Source organism: Hippopotamus amphibius, chromosome 14, assembly GCF_030028045.1.
Source record: "Hippopotamus amphibius kiboko isolate mHipAmp2 chromosome 14, mHipAmp2.hap2, whole genome shotgun sequence".
In the NCBI taxonomy this organism is placed as follows: domain Eukaryota; kingdom Metazoa; phylum Chordata; class Mammalia; order Artiodactyla; family Hippopotamidae; genus Hippopotamus; species Hippopotamus amphibius.
In genome coordinates this window covers 61,564,113-61,591,058 of record NC_080199.1, presented here as the reverse complement: position 1 = coordinate 61,591,058, position 26,946 = coordinate 61,564,113, and the positions used below count along the sequence as shown (strand labels likewise).

General features: G+C 34.3%; 1 protein-coding gene across 3 annotated transcripts in view; it reads right to left on the bottom strand.

Annotated features, from left to right (window-relative positions):
• RB1 (RB transcriptional corepressor 1) overlaps positions 1-26,946 on the bottom strand; it is a 130,873-nt gene that overhangs the window by 43,863 nt on the left and 60,064 nt on the right. For all 3 annotated transcript variants that reach the window (XM_057707228.1, XM_057707225.1, XM_057707226.1), the window contains 5 exons: positions 24,701-24,817; positions 23,394-23,450; positions 23,278-23,309; positions 23,123-23,199; positions 21,897-22,093 (listed from right to left, as the gene is read on the bottom strand). In XM_057707228.1, the coding sequence (XP_057563211.1) occupies positions 21,897-22,093; positions 23,123-23,199; positions 23,278-23,309; positions 23,394-23,450; positions 24,701-24,817 (480 nt within the window). The remainder of the gene's footprint in view (positions 1-21,896; positions 22,094-23,122; positions 23,200-23,277; positions 23,310-23,393; positions 23,451-24,700; positions 24,818-26,946) is intronic.

Here is a 26,946-nt window from a genome sequence, read left to right as displayed (position 1 = left end):
AAAGGTATATTTATGTCACAATAAATAACTTGTATTTTAAGTATTTTAGATCAGAGAAACAACACTGTGAGATACTGAACTATACTTGGCACTTAGAAAATGATCAATATATGTCTTTTGACTATTTAAGCCACTGGATAGCTGAATATATTATTTCAAGGAGGCAAAATGTTATTGTATGTTAAAATAATTTATGAAGTAAGGACACAGTTCATTCCATAAAAAGCAGCAAAACTACAGGGCCAAATAACTAAGTACAATTTCATTTTCATTTCACTAAACATAAAAAAGGTATTGCTTTGAGCTGTAATTTAGACACGAAGCACCAACTACACTGAAATTTTTTCATTTTCCAACACATCTTTTTTTTCCCCCAAATTCAAGCAGTTTTCCAAAGTTAACTAAAAAAGAATTCTTTTTACTTAAGAAAAAAAGACATATAATTAAATTTAGCATTCAACCTATCTGATTTTTACATTTTCAATCTTTCAAGTCCTGAATACAACTTTGGACAAACACTCTTTGTTTTAAAGACTTAAATTTGATTTTTGCTGTTCTCTGGGTTTGAGCTGCATTGATTTCAAATAAATCATAGTTAAGTAAGTAAGTAAGTAAGCTATATAAGTAAACACATTTTCAAAATAATAACAGTGGGAGATTTTCTTTAGAGAGCTATGGCTTCCTTTAGATAAACCTAAAGCAATATACATCCTTTAAAAAAAAACAACTAGTGAAGAAATTAAGCATAGTTCTTTATATCCCAAGAGAAGTATATATGTTGTAAACATGTTTTCTTCAACTGATGCTGTAGTGCCTTTATTGATATCATTCTTCAGAAAAAAACAAATACATTTAGCACTCTAAACATATATTTTTGAGTTGAAAAGCAACTAACAATGATGTGGAAAAAACGGGCAGAGAGTTTATAACTGAGATTTCTCAGACCTTTTCTCGGCTTAAATGTCTGGAAACAAGATCTCGAAGCATGGACGTTATTTTAAAACACAAGCAAAACAGTCATTAGCTAGTTGTTAGCACTGTGCTCACTGGAGAAATTTTTGTTGCTTGCTTGTCAACAGGAAGATGGAGCTAAAGTTTTATAGATTCTTCATGAAGTAATACATAATAGATTAATATTAGTTTTCTCATCTGGAACTTCAAATCCTGGGTAAATCTTAACTACAGGGACAAAAAGGGTACTAAAGTTATTTTTCTCTGTTAGCATTGCACTTTAAAGTAAATTATACATTCAGAGGGTTTTCTCTTTCCCCTTTACCCAGAAAACCTATATTTATGGAACTCTGAGAATTTACTTTTTGTTTCCTTAGAGTGACAATACCGACCTCTCCCTCCGTGAAAACTGTGCTCACTGTTTTTAACATCTTTATAAAAGAGTAGATGATTTATCTAATCTTCCTTTCCATATTAATTTCCCTCAAAGCAAAAGAAGTAAGATGAAAAAGGTTTTGAGGTATGGAAAACAGCTTTCCAGCATCCTAATGATTGGTTCTGAACTTAGAAATGATCTTTTCTAAGAAAGTATCAACCAAGTAGCTAGTTTACCAAAAGAATGTATGAAAATATATGTATTATATCCACAGAAAATTAAAAGGAACTTAAGACTACTTTATCAAGAAGTTTTGTCTTCATAATCTACATTCAAAATACTGAAAGTAAATTTGAGGTATAAACCTTAATTATAGAACTGGTATTTAAAGAATTAGTCACTCATGTGAGGGACATAAAATAGAAAATGGAACATTAGCAAATTTCATATACCCAACTGAGAAACATTTATGACTGGTATGCAGCTAGCAAGAGCTGAAGGAACTGTAATTCTGGACCTCTGATGAACCAGGTAACTGGTCTTTTGTCAATGTATCAAGTTATTACTGCCTTGCAGAATCTGTGCTATCTCCCAGCATCCAAACTCTTTAATGCCTGCATGCCAAATCCAGCCCCAGATGTCCCAAATGAGGGAAGATGTGACCTGGGTGCTCTTAGCTGTGAATGAAGTTTTACATATAAAATTTTATAAGTAGTGCTTACTAGTAGATGAATCTTAAGGTAATCCCAAGGGAAACTGTTTTTAAAAAGCTCTTTTGAGCTGTCCTGAAAACCAAATCATCCATTTATAACATGACTTCTAAGAAATAAATTCCAAATTAAAAAGAATGAATGGACAAATTTAAGGACACAGAACATATTTAAATCAACCACAGTATTTAATGACCAACAATATTTCTTAAATAGCAACATTTTCCAGAGATCAACATATACACTGTCCTAAAAATCACTAATTCTCAAATTTCTATTTTATCTTTCTTCATCTTTTTTTATGTCTGCTACCCATTTTTGACAATCACTTTTATAAAGTACAAAGAATATCAATTAAACAGTGCAACAGACCAGGATAATTAAAGAGTATGAGATTAACTCCAGGAAAACTTTTCTAGCAAGTCTTTCCCCTTTCTCCATCTCAAAAAGATTTATTCCAATAATTCCTTAAAAGGGTACAAAATTACCAGTGCTAAAAGCAGTGGCCAAAACAGAACTCAAGATACAGGACCCCAGAGGTAGAGCTGATTCATGAATTTAATAATCAGTTTTCAAATTCAACACTTGCTTTACTCATATAGATTCAACCAATCGGTACTTTTTGAAAATAAATAAATATTTATGGCCAACAGGGACATGAAAAGATGTTTAATATCACTAATTATTAGGAAAGTGAAAATCAAAACCACAATGAGATATCACTTCACACCTGTTAGAAATGACTATTCTCAAAAAGACAAGAACTAACAGTGTTGAGGAGGATGTGAAGAAAAGGGGACCCTCCTACAGTGTTGGTGGGAGTGTAAATTGGTGTTGCAACTACGGAAAACAGCATGGAGATTCCCCAACAAATTAAGAATAGAACTACCATATGATCTAGCTGTTCCCCTTCTGAGTATTTATCTGAAGAACACGAAAACACTGGTTTGAAAAGATACATGCACCCCCTATGGTCACTGTACCATTATTTACAATAGCCAAGATATGGAAATCACCTCATAGCCCATCAATGGATAAATGGATAAAGAATTTCTTATACATTTATTTGAATAAATGGTACTCAGCCATGACAAAAACAAAAAACAAAAAAACAAAACTAGCCATTTGCGACAACATGGATGGAGCTAGGAGGTATTATGCTAAGTGAAATAAGTCATATGGAGAAAGATAAATACCAAATGATTTTACTCATGTGGAATCTAAAAAAAACAAAACAAAACAAAACAAATGAACAACAAAACAAAACAAACTTGTAGATACAGAGAACAGATTGGTGATTACTAGAGAGAAAGGGCTGAGGGGTGGGTGAATTGGGCAAAGGGGACCTACTGTATGGTGATCAGTGGTCACTAGATTTTTGGTGGTGATCTTTTTGTAGTTTATACAGCTGTTGAATTACAATGTTGTACATGTGAAATTCATATAACGTTATATACCAATTTTACCTAAATAAAAATAGGAATAACCTACAAAAGAAAAGAATGAGAAACAAATGTTTTTACAGCCAAGTTATAGCTATTAGCCATAGAGTGAAGGTGCTGAGCTCCATTATCTTCCTATCAAAATGACTTCTGGTAAATTCGTAATTTAAAACAAAGAGTCTGGAGGTCATCTGATACTACTACTTCACCTTAGGTAGAAGAAACTGAAGAACTAAAAGGCTAAGTAACTTCATAAGGTCACATAACAAGTTAAGGTAGAGCCTGGTTTTTCTGACTTGTCTATTCCTATAATGGTGGTAAGGTAGAATCTGGTTTTTCTGACTTGTCTATTCCTATAATGGTGGTAAGGGCAGTAGTACATGCAAAGTTCCTGTTGGAGAGAACCTGGTACACCGAAAGGATTAAGCCAAATCCAAAGTGACTGGAGATGTTGAGCTGAGATCTTACATGGGCCATGTTAAGATCTGAGGAGATGTGGAAAGCCCTAAAAGATTTCAAGAAGGACAGACATGATTATATTTGTATTTCAAAAAAATCCCATCCCTCTGATTATACGGTAGAGATGCATTTGTCTTCAGCAAAAAAGAGAAAATCACAATAAGAGCTATATTTATCCAACTGAAATTTAAAGAGATTCTCTTATCCTTTATTTGGATTATATGCTTCTCCCCTTATTAAAACGGACTTTCTTTTTGAAATGATGGAGATGATGGATGGGGAAGAATATTTTAATGTTGTTACTTTGCAAAATTAAATGAACAGCCCTTGTGGAGAAAATGATATATTCACATACTGCTAGTGGGAAACAAAACGGTACAACTCTAATGGATGGGAATTTGGTAATATCTAACACACACACACACTGATCCTTTGAACCAGCATTCCCACTTCTAGGTATTAACCCTGAAGACACACTTTCAGTAATATGAAAATACATATGTGCAAGTGCAGCATTATTTGAAACTGCAAAACAATGGAAACTCCCTAGATGTGCAAGCACAGAAAACTGGTTGAATAAGTTACTGTACATATTCACAATGTAGTACTATGTAGTGTTAATAAGGAATTAAAAAGAGCTCTATGAACTGATATGGAGGCGTAATTTCCAGAAAGCGTTATTAAATGAAAAAAGTAAAAAGTAAAAAAGTACATGTAGTATGCTACCTTTTGTTAAGAAAAAAAGCAAAAAAAGAAAGCATACATATATCTGTTTATTTTTACAAAAAGAAACAAGAAAGATGAACCAAAAAATAAGGAATGGGCTGGGAAACACTGTAGAAGAGATTTGGAAGGTTATGACACTTATCTATGTGTACGATCTGGGGAAGCATATTAATATCAGGAATCAGAAAACCTTTTCATCAAGGGTTAGACAGTAACTATTTTAGGCCTGCAGGCTTCACAACCTTGCCACAACAGAAATGAACGAGTGTGGCTATGCTCCAATAAGAACTGTACCTACAAAATCAAGCAGTTGGCCTGTGGGCTGTATGAGCCACTTCCTGAGCTACAGTCAGAAAACTAAAACTAACAAGCATGGGAAAGAAAGAAAAAATACCTAGAACTACATCTCTATTAGTGCCTGGCACATAACAGGTCTCTGTAATTAACTGCTGAATGAATAAACCTTGAGGTTTTATTAAAAGTTCTAGCCAGGGCTTTGCTACAAACTAGTATAACTATGTTGACCTCCTCATCTTAACTAAGAAGTTTGGACCAGATGACATGTAAGGTCCATGCCATGCCTCATATACTATTTCTCATTTTAGTCAGTTAAGGCATCCATCCATTTCTCCCTTTTAATAACCACTGTCACCACTGTTACCATGTGAAACTGGGACTACTGCAATTACTCCCTCACTCAGCCTGCTTTCCAGTTTCTTCCCTCAACCCATCCAGGAGAGATCAACCAGATTCACCTATTAAATCACCACTTTATGCTGGTCACTTAATGTCCAATTTTAAAAGGTGTCAGGTTCTCCATTGCCTAAAAGGAAAAATCCAGCTTTAAAGTTCAAAGTTCTCCAAAACATGGCCCTGACCTACTCAATTTTCTGGTTTCTTTTCTGACTTCCAAACATGATTTCTCCACTGCAGGTTGGTCTCCTACTTGTCCTGTGTTCATAACTCTCACTTTCTTGACTCTAGATATTTAGAAACATGACACACTATTTGCTCCTCCCCCACCCCAGTCTGCCCTCTTCTCTGATAAAATCCTTTTCATCCTACAAGGCCCAGTTCAACTCCTAAAGGAAACTTTCTTTGATAATGTTAATTGTCTTTATCACTTATTTGGTATCTTTTTTTTTTTAATGCCTTTGTTAGCATCTTTTCACATGGGCTATGTCTTATTTTCCTAACTAGACACCTCAAGCTTCTTGAGGAAAGGGATTATGTTTTGTACTTCTTTGTATTCTCCATAGCACCTAACATAGGATTGAAATAGAGGGAGTAGAGATTGAAAGGAAGGGGCTTAGAGTTAAGAACACATTGGATGTTATGTGCCTGCCAGACGGAAGACTGTTAATAAACAATATCTATTTACTTATATACTACCTACTCTGTATTTATCAGTGTAGTTCTAATAAATGTCCTATACATGCTCACACACAAAAATGCAAACAAACTTTTATTTCACCAAACCTATGGTTCATTCAATTCTTCAAAAGCCCAAGAAAACAAGGCAAATTTTCCTTTGTCAATACTACTCTGATACAAGAATTCAACTCTTGCAGTTATCACCGTAACTCTTAATACTCAATTTATGAACCTTAAAATGTATCTGTTGAATTTCCACCATTTAAATGAGGTTATACAGTTGTTAAAAGAAACTATGTCTTGAAGACATTCTTCGTGGAATTACCTGACTTCTCTTTTAGAATAACTATTTTGTAGGCCTACTGCATCCTAGGATTTTTCCAATTTTTTCCTCTCTGCACTCTTGTGACAGATTCACTCCTTCTTAGGTCACATGATTTCTCCCTTCTAGGATTTTTTTTTTTTTTTCATTAAAATTTTTTTTTTTGGTCAAGCATATTCTCTAGTTATTTAATTTTAAAATGGACAGTCAAGAGATGAACTTTCTGAGCCCTTGCATGGCTGAAAATTGTTTCATCTTACCCTCGCGTTTGACATGTACAGGTCAGCTGTAGAATTCTAGGTTATCAGTACTGGATTAGGGAATTCAATGTTCATTTTTGTTTATGACTCATGTATTAGTAAAAGATAAGTCATTTTACTTTACCTCTCATTTTAATGTTTAAAAGAAAAAAATCAAAATGGTAAAACTTAAGTTATAAAAACTAGCATTACTTAATCTGTAAATAAAAAAACTTTTAGACTATTAAATTATCTTAAAACATGGAATGGGTAAGTATAATGACCAGATAGTAATAAAAATAATACTTTTTATTACTTTATTAATGAGGCTAAAAATGACCAGATATTAAATTCCAAAAAGGAAATGAAACATAAGATAGCAGATTTATGTTAGTCTTTGGGAATTCTTAAAGGATATAAGCAAAATCTAAAAGAGAAAATATCTCTTAATGGAAGCAAGAAACAATGAAACTGAGCAAGAACAATAAAAAGTTTTTTTGAAAGAGTAAGACACAAGTACAGCTGTTTCCTATTCTAAGTTTTCTTATCATGTTCTAAATCTAGAATGTACAGGAAGATACCAAAAATACTTTTGATATTTGGGTATTTCTGACAATAACAGAAAATATTAAAAACCAATATGTAAATTAATAGAACCACACATGCAAAGGTCACTCACATGCATATTTTAAAACAGACTAAGTAAGTTGCAACAGTTCAGTTTTAAAAACATGACGTAAATATCTGGAAAAGATAAATGTTAAAAAGTTGGTTCTATTTTATAATTAAAGGTAACTGAACTCAGATGGTTTAAGAACAATTGCCCTAGAGTGGTTCTAAAATTTTACTAAACTATTAATAACAGCCTCTGATTCTGCTGGAAGAATTCGGAAAATACATTAAATAGAATTGAGATCTCATAAGATACTTCTACTTTTTATTTCTTGCACATCCAGATTCCAGAGTCCTTCACTATTACAGTTTGGATATGATATGATACAAATTTAGAGACGGAAAATTCTCAGACTATATTCAGGTAATTTTCTAACATCATGATCTTGTAGAAGACACACTCTGAACAAGAGTACAAGTGCTTCCATTTTCACAGGTTAAGTGCAGAGATATTTCCAAGCTATTCTTCTACAATTGCTATCTCCCTTCTTGTTTGTACTCGTGAACACTGCCCTCAGGGTAATTACTGACATGATTCATAACTAAAGCACCACAACAAATTCCAACTGCAGTATAACAGAGAACACTGCCCACATTTAACAATGCTGGAATTCAGTTACACCTCTTTTTCCCTGAACTTATGCCATTTTGAGAAGGCAATGAAGGAGGGGGAGTAAGGCAGGACAAAGAGATCCAAAACTGTTTAACTGTGTTCTCAGTTCTCTGTTCTTAGGAAATTACTGTATAGTAGGGAAAAGAGAATGAACTGAAGGAAACTAACAATTAATTGTGATGTTTCGAAAATGTACTATTCTCATAAATGTCCCTTTATTCCTCACAACTTTGATAAATATTATCATGCCCATTTTACAGAAAAGGAAACCTGAGATACACAGGCATAACTTGCTCAAAATCACACCAAAGCAAGTTACATGGCATCTCTGAATGAACCTCAGCTCTTCTTATCTGTAAAACAGAAATAGCAATGTTTACCTTCCGTGAAGAAGGTTAAATGAGATGTGGTGACGCCAAAGCCCAGGCTCCTGCTACAGCACAGTGACACAAACACAGATAAAACATGAATAAAGAAACTAATCACGGCAGTGCATATACCCAGCAGAAAACTAATATATACTGAGTTAAAAGTGCAGTCTCTGGAACCAGATAATCTGAGTTAAAATTCTAGCTCTGCTATCATGCTGGTTTTGTGGATAAGGGAAACATTCTCAATTTCTCTATGCCTCAGTTTTTTTCATCTATGAAATGGTAATGATAGTATTTATTTCACAGAGTTGTGCAAAGGGAGTGAGTTAACACACTTCAGCACTTCTAACAGTGCCTGTGTCAGCAAACATGCAAAAAATGTCACTTATTAGGCCTTCTACACTGAAATGTAATATACATAAGTGAGGTCCGTATGGTGATCAGGAAAGAGTTCAAAGAAGTAAGCTAGTGATGAGCTTTTTACAAGCACTGCTTCCTAAAGCAAGTTTCTATTAGCTACCTAAGGGGCATCTCTCAGTTTGAGATTTCTTTTTTTTTTATATCCCTGAATTTCTTTAGTCCCTTGTGCCAATTCATGAACAAGGAGAATGTATAGTATGGACAATGGGGGAGGGGAAAGGGAGACATGAACAGGCAAGTCATGAATACTTTTCCTCCACAGTGAACTCTAGCAATTTCTCATGTGTGTCAGAGTGTTCTAAAGAAAAAAAGAGACAAGTGCATAGAGAAAAGAATAGACTGAGGGGTCAACCATGGGGTTCAAGATGAGATGGCACTTGAGCAAAGGTTTAGATATGAAAAAGATTTTATGCTTAAAACCATAAACAGATTTGGATCAAGAACTCAGGCTCACCTAAACATTCACTACAGGAGAAGGTGTGCAATAATTTAAAACAGTTATCTACCTCAGTTTCTTGGGTTTTCTGTTTGTTGTTTTTTAACATATGAGGAACCACATAAAAAACCATTTAATGCCTCACTGATTCTTCAATGGCTCAATTATGAAGAAGAGAGTTATTTTATTAAATTGAGCTTAGAGTCGTAGAGCTTTATAAAACAATCATCTATTTACATTTCACTGGTAATTATTCATATGAACTAAGTTACTATTCTTATTTTTGTACTTTCTCTGCATATCTGTATTTTTTTATTTCTCTCTCGACTACTTCCCTGGTAGAACACAGGGTCACTATCAAAAATTTTATTTCTAAGATATTGCCTTCTTTTATTTTCCCTTCTTGGGCTTTACACTTTTTCATTCTTATAGAATATGTTAGGCATACCTGGAATCTTTCATTAAGAACTCAGCAAAAACTCAGTTTTAACATTTCAGTCTATGAAAAGAGACCTGGTTTTCCATTTTACCTTATTCTCACCCCTCCCTTATACCTCCTTGAGGGTTGATCCAAATATCTAATTTTATCAACCCTAAACTATTAGGGATTCTAAAAATACTTATATTATTATATTAAAATCTCATTCTGAGAGTTACATAAATGAAACATAGACACACTAGTAACTCCTTTTAAAATACAGTTTGCTCTTTTCATAAAGTCTACTGATTTTTTCTTCCTGGGGAATCTAGTAGATCAACAGTGAGAGTGCACTACACAAAGGAGCTGGTCAACAAAGGGCAGTACTTTTCTCCCCTTCCTACTACTGACCAGCTCCAGGGCAAAACACTCACCTTGTTACTCAAGATAAAAAATGTATTATACATATTATTTTTTCACTTAGAATAAAATTTCATACTGTCTCATATGCTTGATTACATTTTACAGTGGTAATAAAAACAGTGTGAATGAATTAACAGAAACAATGTGGTGCAATGAGAGAGAGGTGGGCACTTTACTAGGCCAACATGGAATTTGGAATCCAACCAATCTGGATTCAACTGCCAAGTGGCTAACTTTAGACAGACTGCTTAACCTTCCGGAGCCTGTTTTCACTTTTGCAAAATGAAAATAGTATTAACAACGTCACAGATTATTATGAGAATTAAATTAGGCAAATACTTTTGGTGCATAGCACATTGCAATTGGTCAAGGAGTATTAGCTGCCAGGTGGGACACAGATATTCTGTGTTTCTTTGTCCTCATACGGGAAATTAGATTCATGGCTACACCTACTTTGTGGAGTTAGTGTAAAAACCAACAGAGTATTTCATTTTAAAGCCCAATAATGTAAGGTCATCTAGAATCTGGCTCCTCTAAAGAGTGGCCTTCAGGCTAGCAACATCAGAACCATCTGGGGGCTTGTGAAAAATGCTGAGTTGAAAGCCCTGCCCTAGAACCACTTGATAAGAAATTATATTTTAATAAGATCTCCATGGATATTAAAGTTAGAAAAATACCACTAAGAAAATAACCCTCAGCCTGGAAGGAAGAAAAGAACTTTATCAATATCATTGTGCCAAAAATCCAAAAGGATAAAGGGCATTTACAATGGTGCATATTGATTTAATTAGCTTACGGGAGCAAGTTAGAGGCAACAGGCATCATGGTCTGGTAGAACTTGAAATAGTGAGAAATACAGAATAACTCACAAGGAAAGGGACAGAAAAGGCTGAAAAAAGTAAAACACTAGGTAAAGAGCACAGTATTTTCTAGAGGCAAAAGGGGAGTCTAGCCCACGAATAATATAAGAATGTTTATAATGATGTCCCTAGCTCAAAATGAAAAAGTAAAATTACTTTAAATATGCTCTGTCAAAGAAGACAAGAAAGCATGTATTCTATTTCAAGATTATTTCCCTCAAAAAAGTTGTGTGTGTCTACACACACACACATACATTTTATTTTTAACTAGCACATAAAATTATCTGGTACATTCACTTTTGCATAATATCTCATTTACCAAGAAGGCTAGCTCTCCACTTTTAACGAGGTTAAAAACTCTAACTTTTAAGATTAAATTACTAGTCTTAAATCATTACTCATCTACCATTGCCAATGCTGGGCCATCATTTTCGCCCAATGTGCCTCATTCTAGGCTTTCCTACTTGTGTCTTTTCACATTTCCACACCCGCCATAAGTCTTTTCACAGCCACATACGATTGCTCACTCCCTCCTTTAACCCTCATGGCTTATCTTATTTCACAGTATATTACAGTGATTTACTTTTCTACTAGGTTCCAAGCTTCTTTAAGGATAGGGGCTATTTTCCATGTCATTAGATACCTCACAGGGGAAAGCATAATTCCTTTAAAATATCTGATATACAGGGACTTGGCCAGTGGTCCAGTGGTTAAGACTCCACCTTCCAATGCATGGGGTGCAGGTTCAATCACTTTCACTGGTCAGGGAACTAAGATTCCACATGCAGTGCAGCCGAAAAAAAAAAAAAAAAGTATCTGATGTACAAATATCAGGTACGGTCCAAAGAGTATTGGGAAAAACTGTGCTAAAGGAGAATAGGGAAATGAGACCTCTGTGTTACCTTTCCTTGAAGAATGTTTCTTCAAAATTTTATAAATTGTGGAGCAATCTAAAGGAATATGGATTCACCTTCAGTAGTGGCAAATAATTCTCAACATTTAAATAGTTTGTAGAATTATAAAATATTTGAGCTCGAAATATTCAAATCTTTTGGTCTGTCTCAATTTACAAAGCAAGAAACTAAGACAAAGACATTAACTTGTACATGCATGAGCTAGACCATAATGCCAGTTCTTCTGATTCCATGTCCCACATTAGGCCATACTCACTCTCACTAGATAAATGTGGTTTGCTCCAGAGATGAAAGAACTCACCGCACATAGTAAGTGTCTGAGGAATAGTGGAAGGCTAGAAAGGTAAGGCAGGGCCAAATTATCACAACCAGAGTAAAGAGGCTACATTGTTCTGAATGGCAATGTGGAGCAACTGTAGGTTCCTGAACAGGAGTATGGCATGAATAAACATTTAGGAATATTAACTTAGCACCAAAGCATAAAATGGAGGGTAGTGCCAAAGCTGGGAGACAAGGCAGGAGTCTATAACAGTATGTTAAATGTAAGAAGGTGATGATCTGCTCTAGGGAAATATAAATGAAAATAAATCTTTAACATAATAATGAAATAAATATAAGAGGCATGGTAAAGTTGTTTGGGTTTTGGTTTCTGTTTTTTAAATTACAAGATTCTATATCTAACTACAGAGAAAAAGAAGGAAAAAATGTTCAGTATTCAAGCCTGGGTGACTTGAAAAGTAATGTAAAAATATAGATATTGGGAAGCAAAGTTGTATTTAGAATGAAATAAAATAATTTCAGTTTCGAAAGGTGAAGTCAAAACTCTTAAATCACTTGACAAGCTACTAGTTAGCCACACGAATTAATGGCAAGAAATTAGGAACATGTTGGCTTAGAGTGAGAAAGGTTAAGGCCTTACTGATATTTTCAGAAAGAATGAGATTTTTAAAAATCAAATAAGATGTTTTTCCTTGCTGGCAAAAAGATAAATACACGGTTTAAAAAAAAAACAACTCACGAGGAGCTTTAAAAAACCCAACATACAACATTTCTCATTCGAGTGGCATAGCTGCTGTATAAATATAGTACATGGCATCACATTACCTCACCATTCTTACTCATGTTTTTAAAAAGTGTTAAATACGGCTTAATCATTATCTTATAATTCATTTGCCTTCCTGAGACACAGCTCTCAGTAAAATATAACTTTTGAAAAAAATAATGTCTAATGGTAAATACTAAAACCATTGTGCAAAGTGCACCAGAGGTTAATGATCTACCATCCAAATATACAACAGATATCCTTTTTGGCTTTTTCAGAGCCACAGGCTTTTCTCCCTTTTGTGTTCATTTCCTGTCAAGTCTGACATTTCAAAAGAATACCAAAGAAGCTTAAAAATTTGTTTACAAGTTTGTCATCAAATCATGACTCTAAAAATAAAAGCTATTCATTACAACTGCACTGATGTGTAAAATGGGCCTTCATTTAAATTTTGGAAAAATAATAAAAAAGGAAACATTTTTAATCTTTTCTTATGTAAAAGTGCTCTGGCCAAATATTTGTCCAAACTGAATGAAGAAACCTATTAAGGACTTCCTACGTGGTGCAGTGGTTAAGAATCCGCCTGCCAATGCAGGGGACACAGGTTCGAGCCCTGCTCTGGGAAGATTCCACATGCCATGGAGCAACTAAGCCCGTGCACCACAACTATTGAGCCTGTGCTCTAGAGCCCGTGAGCCACAACTATTGAAGCCCACGTGCCTATGGCCCGAGCTCCACAACAAGAGAAGCCACTACAATGAGGAGCCTGCGCACCACAATGAAGAGTAGGCCCTGCTCGCAGCAACTAGAGAAAGCCCGTGTGCAGCAACGAAGACAACGCAGCCAATAAATAAAATAAATTTATATAAAAAAACCCAAAAAACATTATTAAAAAAAAAAGAAACCTGTTAATGTTTAGAGACTACAAAAAAAACCCAAAACAGTACAACACAATCCAATTTAATGAGTCAGTTATATTTGACAACATTTAAAGGAGGCTTAGCTTTCCTGTGATTTATTAAAATTTAACACAACAGTTAATTATGAGGGCTTCCTAGGTGGCGCAGTGGTTAAGAATCCACCTGCCAGTGCAGGGGACTTAGGTTCGATCCCTGCTCCAGGAAGATCCCACATGCCAAGGAGCAACTAAGCCTGTGCGCCACAACTATTGAGCCTACGCTTTAGAGACCGTGAGCCACAACTATTGAGCCCATGTGCTGCAGCTACTGAAGCCCACGCACCTAGAGCCCATGCTCTGCAACAAGAGAAGCCATGGCAATGAGGAGCCCACGCACCACAATGAGGAGTAGCCCGCTCGCCACAACTAGAGAAAGCCCGTGTGCAGCAACAAAGAACCAACACAGCCAATAAATTAAAAAAATTAAAAAGAAAAAAAGTTAATTATCAGTACTTCTATGTTCTCCATATAGTAAGTATCCCTCTGAAACAACATTATTTAAAAGATATGATGAATTTAATACAGGAAAAAAAAGTGATACCCTAAGTATTCTTTAAGTATACCTATTTATAAATACTTTATCAATCACTAAATACTATACATAACTCTTCTGACAGTGATGAAGGAATAGAGACCAGATTTGTCTTAACTACAAAATCAAACAAAATAAATGAAATAACTGTTTTCACACATTAAACAACAAGCAGTATGGGACAGTAATCCCTGGGAGAGAGAAAGCAAATGGTAAGCCCCACCTTTGCCTAAAGAAAGTTCCCAGGCTACAAAGCAGGGATGAGAAACTGAAATAGATCCCGTGGTCTCCCTGGTTGAAGAAACAGAGTTGAGAATTCAAGGAAGCTAAGGCAGCTAAAATTAGCAAGACAATAGCAGAGGAGAGAGTTACACAGAAAGTAGAGAGCTGCAAAGAGAGAGCTCCAGGAGTCTGCAGACGGTTACTCTCAAGCTTTTACCCTAGTACTGATCAACGCATGCAAACTACCCAAAACCAGGAAAAGAACCACTGGAAGAAGCAGCACCATTTCAGGAGCTGACACAGGGCCAGCAAGAGTTTTGATTTCCACCAGCCAGGGTGGAAGAACCTTGTAATATATGGGACATCAGGTAGAGTACTCAGAAGGGGATTCCTTCAATAGAGGGGAAAAATTAGTCATAGATTAAAGATTGTTCTGGCTTTGTCTAAAAATAACAACAAAAGCGTTTAAAGGGTCAAACTGTTTCCAAGTAACTAAACTGTGTTCCAAAACATAGCTCAAGAACAGTGAAAGGAATACGAAAATACCCAGGACCCCAGTAAGGTAAAATTCACAATGTCTGGCATCCAACAAAAAGTCATCAAGCAGACCAAAAAAAAAAAAAAAAAAGCAGAAAAATTTGACCTTAAAAGGAGAAATATCAGTCAACAGAAACAGTCCTAAAAACACACAGATGTTAGAATCAGTAAATGGGGACTTTAAAACAATTATTATAACCATACTCCATATGTTTAAGAAGGTAAAGGAAAGTACAAACATGTTAAAGAGAGATATGGAAAATTTAGACAAGGATTCAAATCAAACTTCTGGAGATAAAAAATATAGTACCTAAGATTAAAAATACAGTAGATGGAATTAACAGCAAATTAGACATTTCAGAAGAAAAAATTAATGGACTTGAAGACATAGCTATAGAAACTATTTCAAATGAAACAGAAACAAAAACATCTGGAACAACAAAAAATAAAATAAAATAAAAAAGAACAGAGCATCAGTGAGCTGTGGAACAACTTCAAGTGACCTAATACATGTGTGACTGGAATCCCTGAGGGAAGGGGTAGGAGGAGTCAACAAAAACATTTTAAGAAAATAATGGCCCCAAATGTCCAGATTTAATGAAACCTATAGGTCCACCTTTTGAAGCAGAACTCCAAGAAAGAGAAACATGAAGAAAAGTAAACCAAGGCACACCATAATCAAATTGCCTAAAACCAGTGATAAAGAGCTGCTATGTAAGAAGTGTGACTACTCTAATAAAACCAAAATGCTATGAGATGCGTATGCCAGGAGGATGAGATGAGGAGGAAAAAAGAAAGAAGGGAAGGGAGAGGTGAGCACATACCAAGAAGCAGCATGGTGCCAGACTTAAGTTAAGAAGCACCTTGGAAGTGGATGCCGCCCCAGACACCAGCTGATACCACATGGTCAGGGATGAGCTGCCCAGTCAAGCTCTTCCCAAATCCCTGACCCACAGACTCATGAGCAAAATAAAATGACTGTTTTAAGTCACTAATGTGTCATCCAGCAATAGATAACACTCCTAATGGCTCTTTTGCGTCAACATTTAATCCTTCCTTTCCCATCTTAAAAAATAATGTTCCCTCCACCTCACATACCTCCAGCTATACCTTTACTTCCCTTCACAAACAAGACTGATAAAAGCTATCTATAATCACTGTCTCCACTTTATCTCTCACTCACATCTCATCCAAATTCCACGCAATCTACTCCTGCCACCACCACTTCTTATAACTGTCCTTGCTACCTTCACAGTGGCTTCCTAGTTGCTGAAACTCATGAACACTCTTCAGTTCTTACTGACTGCTCCTACAGTATCTGAAACAGCAAGCACTCATTCAAACCTTTTAATATTCTCTCTCTTTATGACACCACTTCAGATATTCCTCCTGTCTCTTGAGGAGGAAATATCAGATTCCTCAATCTCTTTTGTAGGCTTCTCTTTTCTGTCTTTCCCTTAAATGTTGAAGTTCCTCAGGATTCTATCCTTAACTACCTTCTCTTCTCATACTACTTTATCCTGTTAAGTGATCTTATCCATTTCCTAAACTTTAGTCACTTGGTAAAACACAGGGATTTACAGCTCTGGAGCCAGAGGGATCTGGGTTCTAACCATAGCTCTGCCATTTAGCTTGTATGGTTTAGGGCAAGTTATTAAACTTCTCTAAGCATCAGTTTCCTCATATAGAATAATACTACCTCAGGAATTATTATAAAAATTAGATGAAATTATAAGTACTCACCACAGTGCGTGGCACAAGATACACTGTCACTAAAGGGTGGTAATTTCTGATTATTATACATGTGCCGGCAGCTCTCAGGTTCATATTTCTAGCCTAGAATTTCCTTTCTAAGCTCCAGACATACATACCCAGCTGCTACTTGACACCTCTACTTGATGATCCACAGTCACTTTAAACTCAACATAATCAAATGGAATTCACCTTCCCAAGCAAATCTCATTCAGTCCCGGGTATCTTAATGAATGACACTACCTGGATGTCATTAGTTGACCCCTTCTCTGTCCTTCATTCCCACTCATGTAATTAATTGCCACATCTTATAATACAAAACCAGAGATACAGGCCTAAGTGCTTTTCCCATACATTAACTCATTTAAATAAGACACACACGTGTAATAAAACATAAGTTTATAAGTGACTAGGAAGTAGTATTGATAAACACTGTAAGACTGTAAATGAGGAAAGAATGACCATAAACTCGAATGGTCGCAAAAGGCAGAGTGGAAGTAGACCTGAAAATCGAGTAAACGAAAAGGGGAAAGCATTTCAAGTGGGGCCTATGAAGTGAACAAAGACTCAGAGACAGGCAGGAAGAGACATGGTTATGTGAGTAATAGTAAACAAGTCTAAATCGAGAAGAGCAGGTAGGCATTCTCAAACATTTTGGACTTGCAGTCCTTTTAGGTTCTTAAATTACTGAGGACCCAAAAGTTTTTGTTTATGTGAGTACATCTATCAATATTTACCGTATTGGTAATTAAATCTTAATTTACTTAAAAGTTAATTAAGTGTAATTAAATTAAAAACGAAAAAAATTTTAAGAATGCAATTTACTTGAAACAACCAAAATAAACTTGTTATATGTTAACAAAAATAACATTTTCATGAAACATAACTCTATTTTCCTAAAGCAAAAAGAAATTAGAACAATGGCACAGTTTTACAATTTTGCAAATCTCTAATATCTAGCTTATAGAAGAGATCTGAATTCTCATATCTGCTTCTATATTTATTGAAATGTGTTGTCTGGCTGAAGTATAAGAAAACCTGGCCTCACACAATATGTAGTTGAAAAACAGAGGAGTATTTTAATAGACTTTAATATTATGGATATTTCTGACACTACCCTAAAACTCAACAAGAGGTACTTTCTTAAAGGTTAATTGCAATGTGGAATTGGAAACAGTATTGATGAACAAAAATAAACTTCACGCTCTGAGACCTTAAAAAAGCCACTGGTCTCTCTTAAACTCTGAATACATTTCTTACCCATGCATGATTTTAAATCATGATGCGTTGGTCTGGAAATATCAGTTCACTGAATTATGTAGATCTTACAAATGTTGATGAATCTCTTTATATAATATTTAAAAATCACATTTAAAAATATTATATAATTCACCACTGAATTTGTCAGAAAAGTTTTTGAAGTGCTGGGAAGCTGTCCCACTTACAGTGGATACAAGCTTAAGAAAATTCTAATTTTCACTTGAAAACTCAAAATTTATCATTGGCAACATTTATTGTTAGCTGTTTTCAACCACATTGTACTTGAGACTAGAGATTATATAAAATAAGTACTTTTAACTGGTTCATCAATGACATTTTTAAATGACATGGACACGTTTTGTTTTGTTTTTTTAACTGAGAGTTTGTTGGGGTGAAGAATACAATGACTACTAGCCAGTCTGGTGCTGCTGCTGTGATGCTGTGCAAAGGTTCCAAAGTTCTACATCATCAGTATAAATGTCAACAGAGTGAAAAAGATAAATAACATCTTGACGGTGATATGAAAATAGTTTTTACATTGCAGATCCCCTAAAATGGTTTCGGGGACCATCAGGGGAACCACACTTTGAACTGCTGACATAAGAAAAAAGGAGGAGACAAAGAGAGCTACTAAAAGAGAGCCTCTGAGGCATTAAATAGTTCTCTAAAGCCCCCACACTTAAAGCATGCATTTGATTCTTTTGACCCTCTTTGTATGCTGGGTAATTTTAGAATTGTATCCTGAACATCATAAATGTTTAAACTGTAAAGATTCTGGATTCTGCTATTTTTCTCAAACGAGCACTTTTTTGTTTGTTTTAAAGTAGGTAATTATTTTTGCTGAACTTGAACCGTAAACTGTTTATTGGCCAGCAGATCCTGTCTCAGTTCACATCTCTGTCTTTCATTAAGCTGCTTGGAATCTACCACATTGCAAAGATTCATGCTTTAATCAGAGATGCACATTGACAGAATTTGGCACTCTTTCTCTGGCTCGTTTCCTTTGCAAGATTCTTCCACTCTCTTCAGTGGCCAAGACTTTCCCAGCTTCGGTTTTCTAGTTTCCCTAGTCAGAAAGCCCACAATTTTCCCACTGGCACTCCCCTCCCCATGGTACTATATTCCTCCCAGCCTACTCTATCTAGCCCCAGGCTAAAAGCTTCCTACCCAGGCTCACAGCTCCCCTCCCTTCCTTAACTAGGCTCCTTGTCTGCTCTAAAAGTTCAGTGACTTCAGGCAGTTGCTTTTTGTATTATGTGCAGGTTTTATAGCTGTGATTTTTGCAAGGAATCATATGGTAGGGTCTTCTTTCATGTTACCTACAAAAGGTTTTTATCTGAGGAATTAGCATAATGAGATTTGTTTTGCACTTATAAAATTTTTTCTCTGGTGGTTGTGAGAGAAATAGTTTTAAGGTAGCTCGAGATGTGGGGAGATCAAAAGGAAAAGTCCACACTAGTCCACAAAAAAGACCATTTAGAGAATAAGGTACTTGGTCTACTTTGGTTTATAAAGATTTTACTGAAAAAATCTGATACAGTTTGAATATACTGAAAGTAAAATATCCAAATCTCACTTCATCATCTGCTGGCATCTTAAACTGCTTAACAGACTTAAGAGGCCTAAACATCTGGAAGTCATTCAGTCTAACCCTTAGGTATGTGGTTCATTTTAAATCACCTCTAAACCTCCAAATTTCCAGAGAACAAGATTTCACCAAGTTTTTCAATAGACTGTTTAGCATTTTACATGCATATGTTGCCTGTTAATCTCTCTCCGATCAAAAGAAATAGAAGTGTACTTATTCCTTCTTAAAGTTATTCTGTTCTTGATTTATTATTTCTCAACCCTGTGAGGCAAAGATACTGAACACTTTCCCCATGCAGCCATTAAAAATACAATGATGTTCTTTCATTAAATTCTCAATGGGTGAAAGTAAGTAGTACCTCACTTGATATTTCCCTACGTTCTTGTAAATCTCTGCAGTTTAAGAAGAGACTTTTATTGTAATACAGAATCAAAAAACCATGAAAATTTCCTCTGATTCTTGATCTGAATTTTGGCATCATGGGTGTGTTCAATTGCTCTGATTCTTAATCTACATGTTGGTAATGTGGGTATATTCAATTTGTAAAAGATTCTTTGAACTACAACTTGTGATATTCACTTTTCTGTATATATGTTATACTTCAACAAAGAAAAAAATCCTAAAGTCTATGAAAGTTCAAATATATCTATGGTATGTCTCTTCTCACAGGAAAAATTCACATATTGTGTTTGTGTGGCATGACACATCTTCACAGTTACTCACTACCACTCTATTCTTTTTACAATTTAAAAAGCAGTATGTTTTTCTAAAAATTCAAACATTAAAAATTGTCCATAATTTCACTTCCTAGAAATACCACATTCAGAATTTAAATTCAGAGGCTTATGACTTTCACATCATTCTATTATTTAAAAAATTATACCCTTTTCCAGACTTTGTGCATGTCACTTTTTCTCCAAAACTTCTCAAAAACAAAGGAATATTGTTTTGAATTCTAGAATGCCAGTAATTTAACTACCCAGGCTTGAGCACAAGCAGGTTTTAAACAGTACCTTTCTACTATTTCCTACACAATTTTCAGAGCCCATGTCTCTTCTATATTCTCCCAATGTCCACCTTAATGCAAGGCATACAGCAGATGCGTATCGATTTAATAGCTCGCTAAAATAAATGAGAATAGTCACTTTCAGATGATACAGTAATGTCTTGATTTCAATTTCTGAGAGGGCACAGCAGCCTCTGAAAAGTACTCTATTTATTTAATTTATTGATCTATTTATTTATTTTTGCTACTTTCATTTAACCCCTATATTCTAAGAGTTTTCTCCCAACCATTCCTTTTCTTATAAAGTGGAAGCTCCTGTAATAAAGGAGTTACCCAATTCAATTGTAGCAATACAATGTCTTTCTATCAATTTCCCCTACTTCTCTCCTTTTCTATCCACTCTGTCTATACAGCAATACAAGAAAAGCACTAAGAAACAAGTTGTCTCTTAGCCATTACATTTTTGAAATATCAAAAAGTTAAAATTACATTTACAAGTACAGATTAGGATTCTAATATAACTAAGTCTTAAGTTTTTCATTGCCATTTCTACATACTGATATAAATGAAAAGACATATGCTCAGCATGCAACAGTTTAAAAAAAAAACAATTCTATATTAATCTATAAACCTGATGATTAACAAAGTATTACCCAAATATGAAGATTTAAAGAGCATAACAGAACTTCATATAAATATTTTACTATTACTACATAGGAAATGTCACCTTTACCAAAATAAAGCCTTATCAATAGTTTATATGCTATAATTAGACTACCTAGAGAATATGCTCTGTGCCCTTATAATGCCATAAACAGTAACTATAGTTGTGTAGAGTTTTGGACTACCTTTAACAATGGGACAAAAAAAATCAGATTAAATTGCACTAAAAATCTGTACCTTTAAATCACCTCAATAGCATAATCTCAAAATTTTTTATCCTTTTGCTGAAATCTAAGAGCAGACATTTAAATTTTCAAGCATGACACCTCTATTTTAAATAAAGTTCCCAAATACTTTAAAAAATCCTGCTTTGTATTGAAGTGCCAAGCTTTAAGAAAAGCTATTCACAAATAAATCCCTATATCTGGGGAGCTCAAAGAAAACTCCATTCTAATATTCCACTTAATTCTTGGACTATACACTGAAATCACATTATTCATTAAATTGCACGTTTGTTCTTGAGGTAAATTTTAACAAATACCTGTCACTAACAGATAACTGTTATCCATAAGCACATGAATAGCTTTAACTATTTTCGCTAGTTACTTACGGAGAGCCATGCAAGGGATTCCATGATTCGATGTTCACAGCGTTCTAAATGTTTAATCATTTCTCTGGTCAAGTTGGCTTCTGCTTTGATAAAACTTTCAATCACTTTGTAAAAATCAAAAGCTTTTAAATTAAGTACATTCAGAATCCATGGGAAGGACAAATCGGTTCCAGTATCCAGATTCTGAGATGTACTTCCTAAAAATGAAAGAAAAATGTAACTTAGGTATGAAATGTTAAGACTTGAACTACATATTTTTTGGTTTGAAGGTTTTATCACACAAAAAATTAAAACATAGTAGAAAGGCTAAACAAAAATTTTTATTTAGAACAGAATTTTTTTATTCTGGAGTCCAGAGACTCCTAGGAAATAGGCTTCCAAGGTTTGAGTGTATATGCATATATGTCTTTCCTAGATAGATGGCTCACAGTTTATATCAAATTTTCAAAGGTTTAAATACCCTAAACTTGTATCAGAGACAGGTTTAACATCTAACTAGCAATGCATTAGCATATTCATTTTAACTGTCTCATTAATCCTTGATTAAGAGACGAAGTGATTCTTTAAGAGTTTGATAATGGGGTTAGAAAATATCTGTTTTAATTGTGCATTTCTTGGATTCACAGTTGTCCATATTTATTTACTAATTTAAGTTTTCTATTTTATTATATATTTGTATCCTTTGATAAATTTTCTTGTTTTTTGCAAATAAAACTTTTTTTTGACATTTGCAACATTATTTGCAAAATAATTCATGTTTAAAATTATATTTTAAAAAACACTATTGGTAGCCTCTGTTCTGTTTATCTGGTGGATTCTAGCTCCAACCTCTGGTCTCATAACCACAGAATATATGTATGCATCAGTGCTTCAGTATCAGTGGAAGCTGCTCAATAGTATTCCTCAGCCATTTTACTATCTCATAAGTCTTTGAAGGGGTTTCAATAGGTACATTTCCTGGATTCAGGATAGCCCAGAATAGGCGCCAAGATGACGCGGAATAAGTCAGGTTAATAAGCCACTTTAATATGCCCCTTTATGGTGACCAATTACATTCTTCAGTATATACTGATCTAAAGTATGCATTTCTTCTCTTTAACTCCTTAACTTCTCCATTCCCCCCACCTCCCCATCACCATACACAAAAAAACCCACACCAGGCCTTAGGTAAGTTTTTTTAAACTTTATATTGAACTCAAATGTTTATTTACTAAAATTTAACTTACTGCTATATGTAGCCATTACAACCTCAAGAGCGCATGCCAACAAAGACATATGAAAGATGTTGTCATTCAGGAGTTTGCTAAAGGAAAAAAAGAATGATTTTGTAACATTTACTTTTATAAAAAGAAGAAATCGTTTTACTAAAACAAAAATTTACCTAAAATTTTGAATGGATAATCGTTCTTCTTCCTAAAACAGATAAAAAAATAAATTTAACTGAAGCCTTTGTGTCAGCATTGGATATTTTTTTTTTTTATGTTCTTTTTCACTTACTGATTTAAGCATGGATTCCATTACTCGGTAATACAATCGGACTCCAAGTTTGTATCGCTGTAAACAAAGAAAAAAAATTAGATCCCACTATTTTAGAAAACTATTAACAATTAATAATTTCTTAAAAGTTTTCTCTTGAGACATATTCCTGACCCTTCTTAGGAATATGGCTACCAAGAGATCACAAAAGCTAGCTTGTCTAAATCTCAAGATTTTAAGTATAAAATGATGGTTTTAACATTCTTGATAAATTTTCAAGAGGAGGGGTCCAGTACTTGGTATTCCTTCATTCCACTTCAGTCTACATCATTCAACAGATATATGTGTACTAAAAATATTTTGTGTACCTGGTATTATTTTAACCATCTTACACACTAATGTAATACTTCTTGTGACCTAGAACATGTATTTTCAACATAGCTCTCCAGGATTAAGAGAATAATGTCTTTCCATAAAACTAGCAAAGCCAAAAATCAGACCTAACTAATCTTATCAGCAAAAAGTTTTAATCAAATAACTAGTTTCCATGAGTCCAAAGAACAGTCAAATTTTAGACACACACACACATATACACCATAATCCTTTACTCCAAATTATGAGCACAAATTTCATATATAACCAAAAAGAACTTTTAAATATAATTGTTTAAAACACAGATGGCATCAAAATACAACCTCACTACACTGAAATAAATGTGTATAGCAGATTACAGTTTTCAAACATATTTTATATATTACCTCATTAATGCCACAAGAGCAGAGCAAATATAGAAACCTGAATCTCAGAGAAGTTAAATGACAGCTCATATATGATAGAACCGGATATAAACCCAGGGCTCTGATCCACAGCCCATTTGCTTACCAAATATTAGTTTTAGATTTTCTGAAATAATAATAGTAATAGTAAAAATAATATCATTCAATAATATCACTGACAAATGGCATGTATATGATTCCATTCATATAAGTATATGCATACATGAATATTCATATATGTAAAGTTAAAAATATACACCAAAAAGATGTTAGCAAGATTTTCATTTTTTTTCTTACTTGTACTTTTAAAAATTTCTACAATTTTTCTAAAATTTTCTGCATGTTTACTTTTGGTTTCCGTAATGGAGTGAGGGGAGCTGTCCCATAAAGCTTTCCTTACATAGTAGCATACACAGGCAGCTGGGATATCGTAGCTGCCAATATTTTATACTATTGGATAGACATGATTATAGTATTTATACAGTTTGGACAAATGTTACATTTGAAATTATTTACTATATAGTGGCTCCAATCAAAATGAACTCAAGTTACCTGCGATCCAATTTCCATACACCCCTGTCCCACAGCTTTAGCAAATTTCTCTTTAAAGATGTACCCAATATCCTTTACTCTTTTCAGGATACTTTCCTTTGGATTCACTGTGCAATTCTTTAAGAAGGAAAAACATAAATTAATATTGAGGTGACTGTTTAATCAGAGAATTAACATTTTCTGTTCTATAATACATGACTTATTACTTTCAATTGTTCATACTGTGGAAAAACCTCCATAATAAAGTAGGTAAATACAACTACTGAAAATCTGAGGAACATAAAGGATTCCATTCTTGGATAATAGTGACCAAAAAATACTAGAGTACAACTAAAAAACTATTATCTAAATTTTCTGCTGGCAAGTTAGGGAAGAACAGATTTGTTAGCCCTTCCATTATCCATCAAAAACAGCCTCATAGATATTACAATTGATACCACAGAAATACAAATGATCATAAGAGACTATTATAAACAGTTAAAAGCCAACAAATTGGACAACCTAGAAGAAATGGATAAACTCCTAGAAACAAAAAACCTTCCAAAGTTGAGTCACAAGAAATAGAAAATCTGAATAGACCAATTACTAGTAAGAGGAATGGACAGGTAATTAAAAACCTCCCACTAAATAGAAGTCCAGGACCAGAGGGCTTCACTGGTGAATTCTACCAAACATTCAAAGAAGAATTACTACCAATTCTTCTCAAACTATTCCAAAAAAACAGAATATGAGGGAACACTCCCAAACTCACTTTATGAGGCCAGCATTACTCAGATACCAAACAAGGACACCACAAGAAAAGTAAATTATAGGCCAATATCTCTCCTGAATACAAATGCAAAAATCCTTAACAAAATATCAGCAAACCAAATTCAAGAATATATTAAAAGGATCATATACCATGATCAAGGGGGATTTATTCCAGGAATGGTTCCATATCTGTAAATCAATTAATGATATGCCACATTAACAAAATAAAAGATAAAAATTATGTGATCATCTCAATAGATGCAGAAAAAGCATTTGGCAAAATTCAACATCCATTAATGATAAAAACTCTTAACTGAGTATGGAGGGAAATGTACCTCAACATAACAAAGGCCGTATATGACAAGCCCATAGCTAACATCATACTCAATGGTGAAAAGCTGAAAGCTTTTCCTTTAAGGTCAAGAACAACACAAGGATGCCCACTCTTGCCACTTTTATTCCACACAGTATTGGAAGTCTTAGAGCAATTAGGCAGGAAAAAGAAATAAAAGGCATCCAAATTGGAAAGGAAGAAGTAAAACTGTCATTATTTTCAGATGACATGATATTATATACAGAAAACCTTAAAGACGCCACAAAAAAACCTGTTAGAACTAATAAAGTAACCAGTAAAGTTGCAGGATACAAAATCAATATACAGAAATCAACTGCATTTCTATACACTAATAACAAACTATCAGAAAGAGAAATTAAGAAAACAATCGCACTTACAATTGCATCCAAAAAAAAAAATCTAGGAATAAATTTAACCAAGAAGGTGAAAAACCTGTACAATGAAAACTTAAGACACTTGTGAAAGAAACTGAAAAAGACACAAAGAAACGTAAAGCTATTGCATGCCCATGGAATGGAAGAATTAATATTGTTAAAATGTCCATACTACCCAAAGCAATCTACAGACTCAATAAACTCTCTGTCAAAATTCCAAGGTATTTACACAGAAATAGAACAAACAATTCAAAACTGTGTGTAGAACCACAAAAGACCCCCAAGTAGCCAAAGCAATCTTGAGAAAGAAGAACAAAGCTGGAGGCATCAAACTATATTACAAAGCTATAGTAATCAAAACAGTTTGTTATGATATAAAAAAATAGATCAATGGAACAGAATAGAGCCCAAAAATAAACCCATGCACATGATCAATTAATTTACCACAAAAGAGCCAAGAATATACAGTAAGGAAAGGATAGTCTCTTCAGTAAATATGTTGCTAAAACTGGAAAGCCAGTTTCGAAAAAATGAAACTATACCACTATCTTACACCACACACAAAAATTAACTCAAAATGGACTAAAGACTTGAACGTAAGACCTGAAACCATGAAACTCTTAGAAGAAAACATGGGTGGTAAGCTCCTTGTCATTAGTCTTGGAGAATGATATTTTGGAATTGACTCCAGAAGAAAAGGCAGCAAAAGCAAATTAAGCAAGTGGGACTATTTCAAACCAAAAAGTTTCTGCACAGTGAAGGAAACT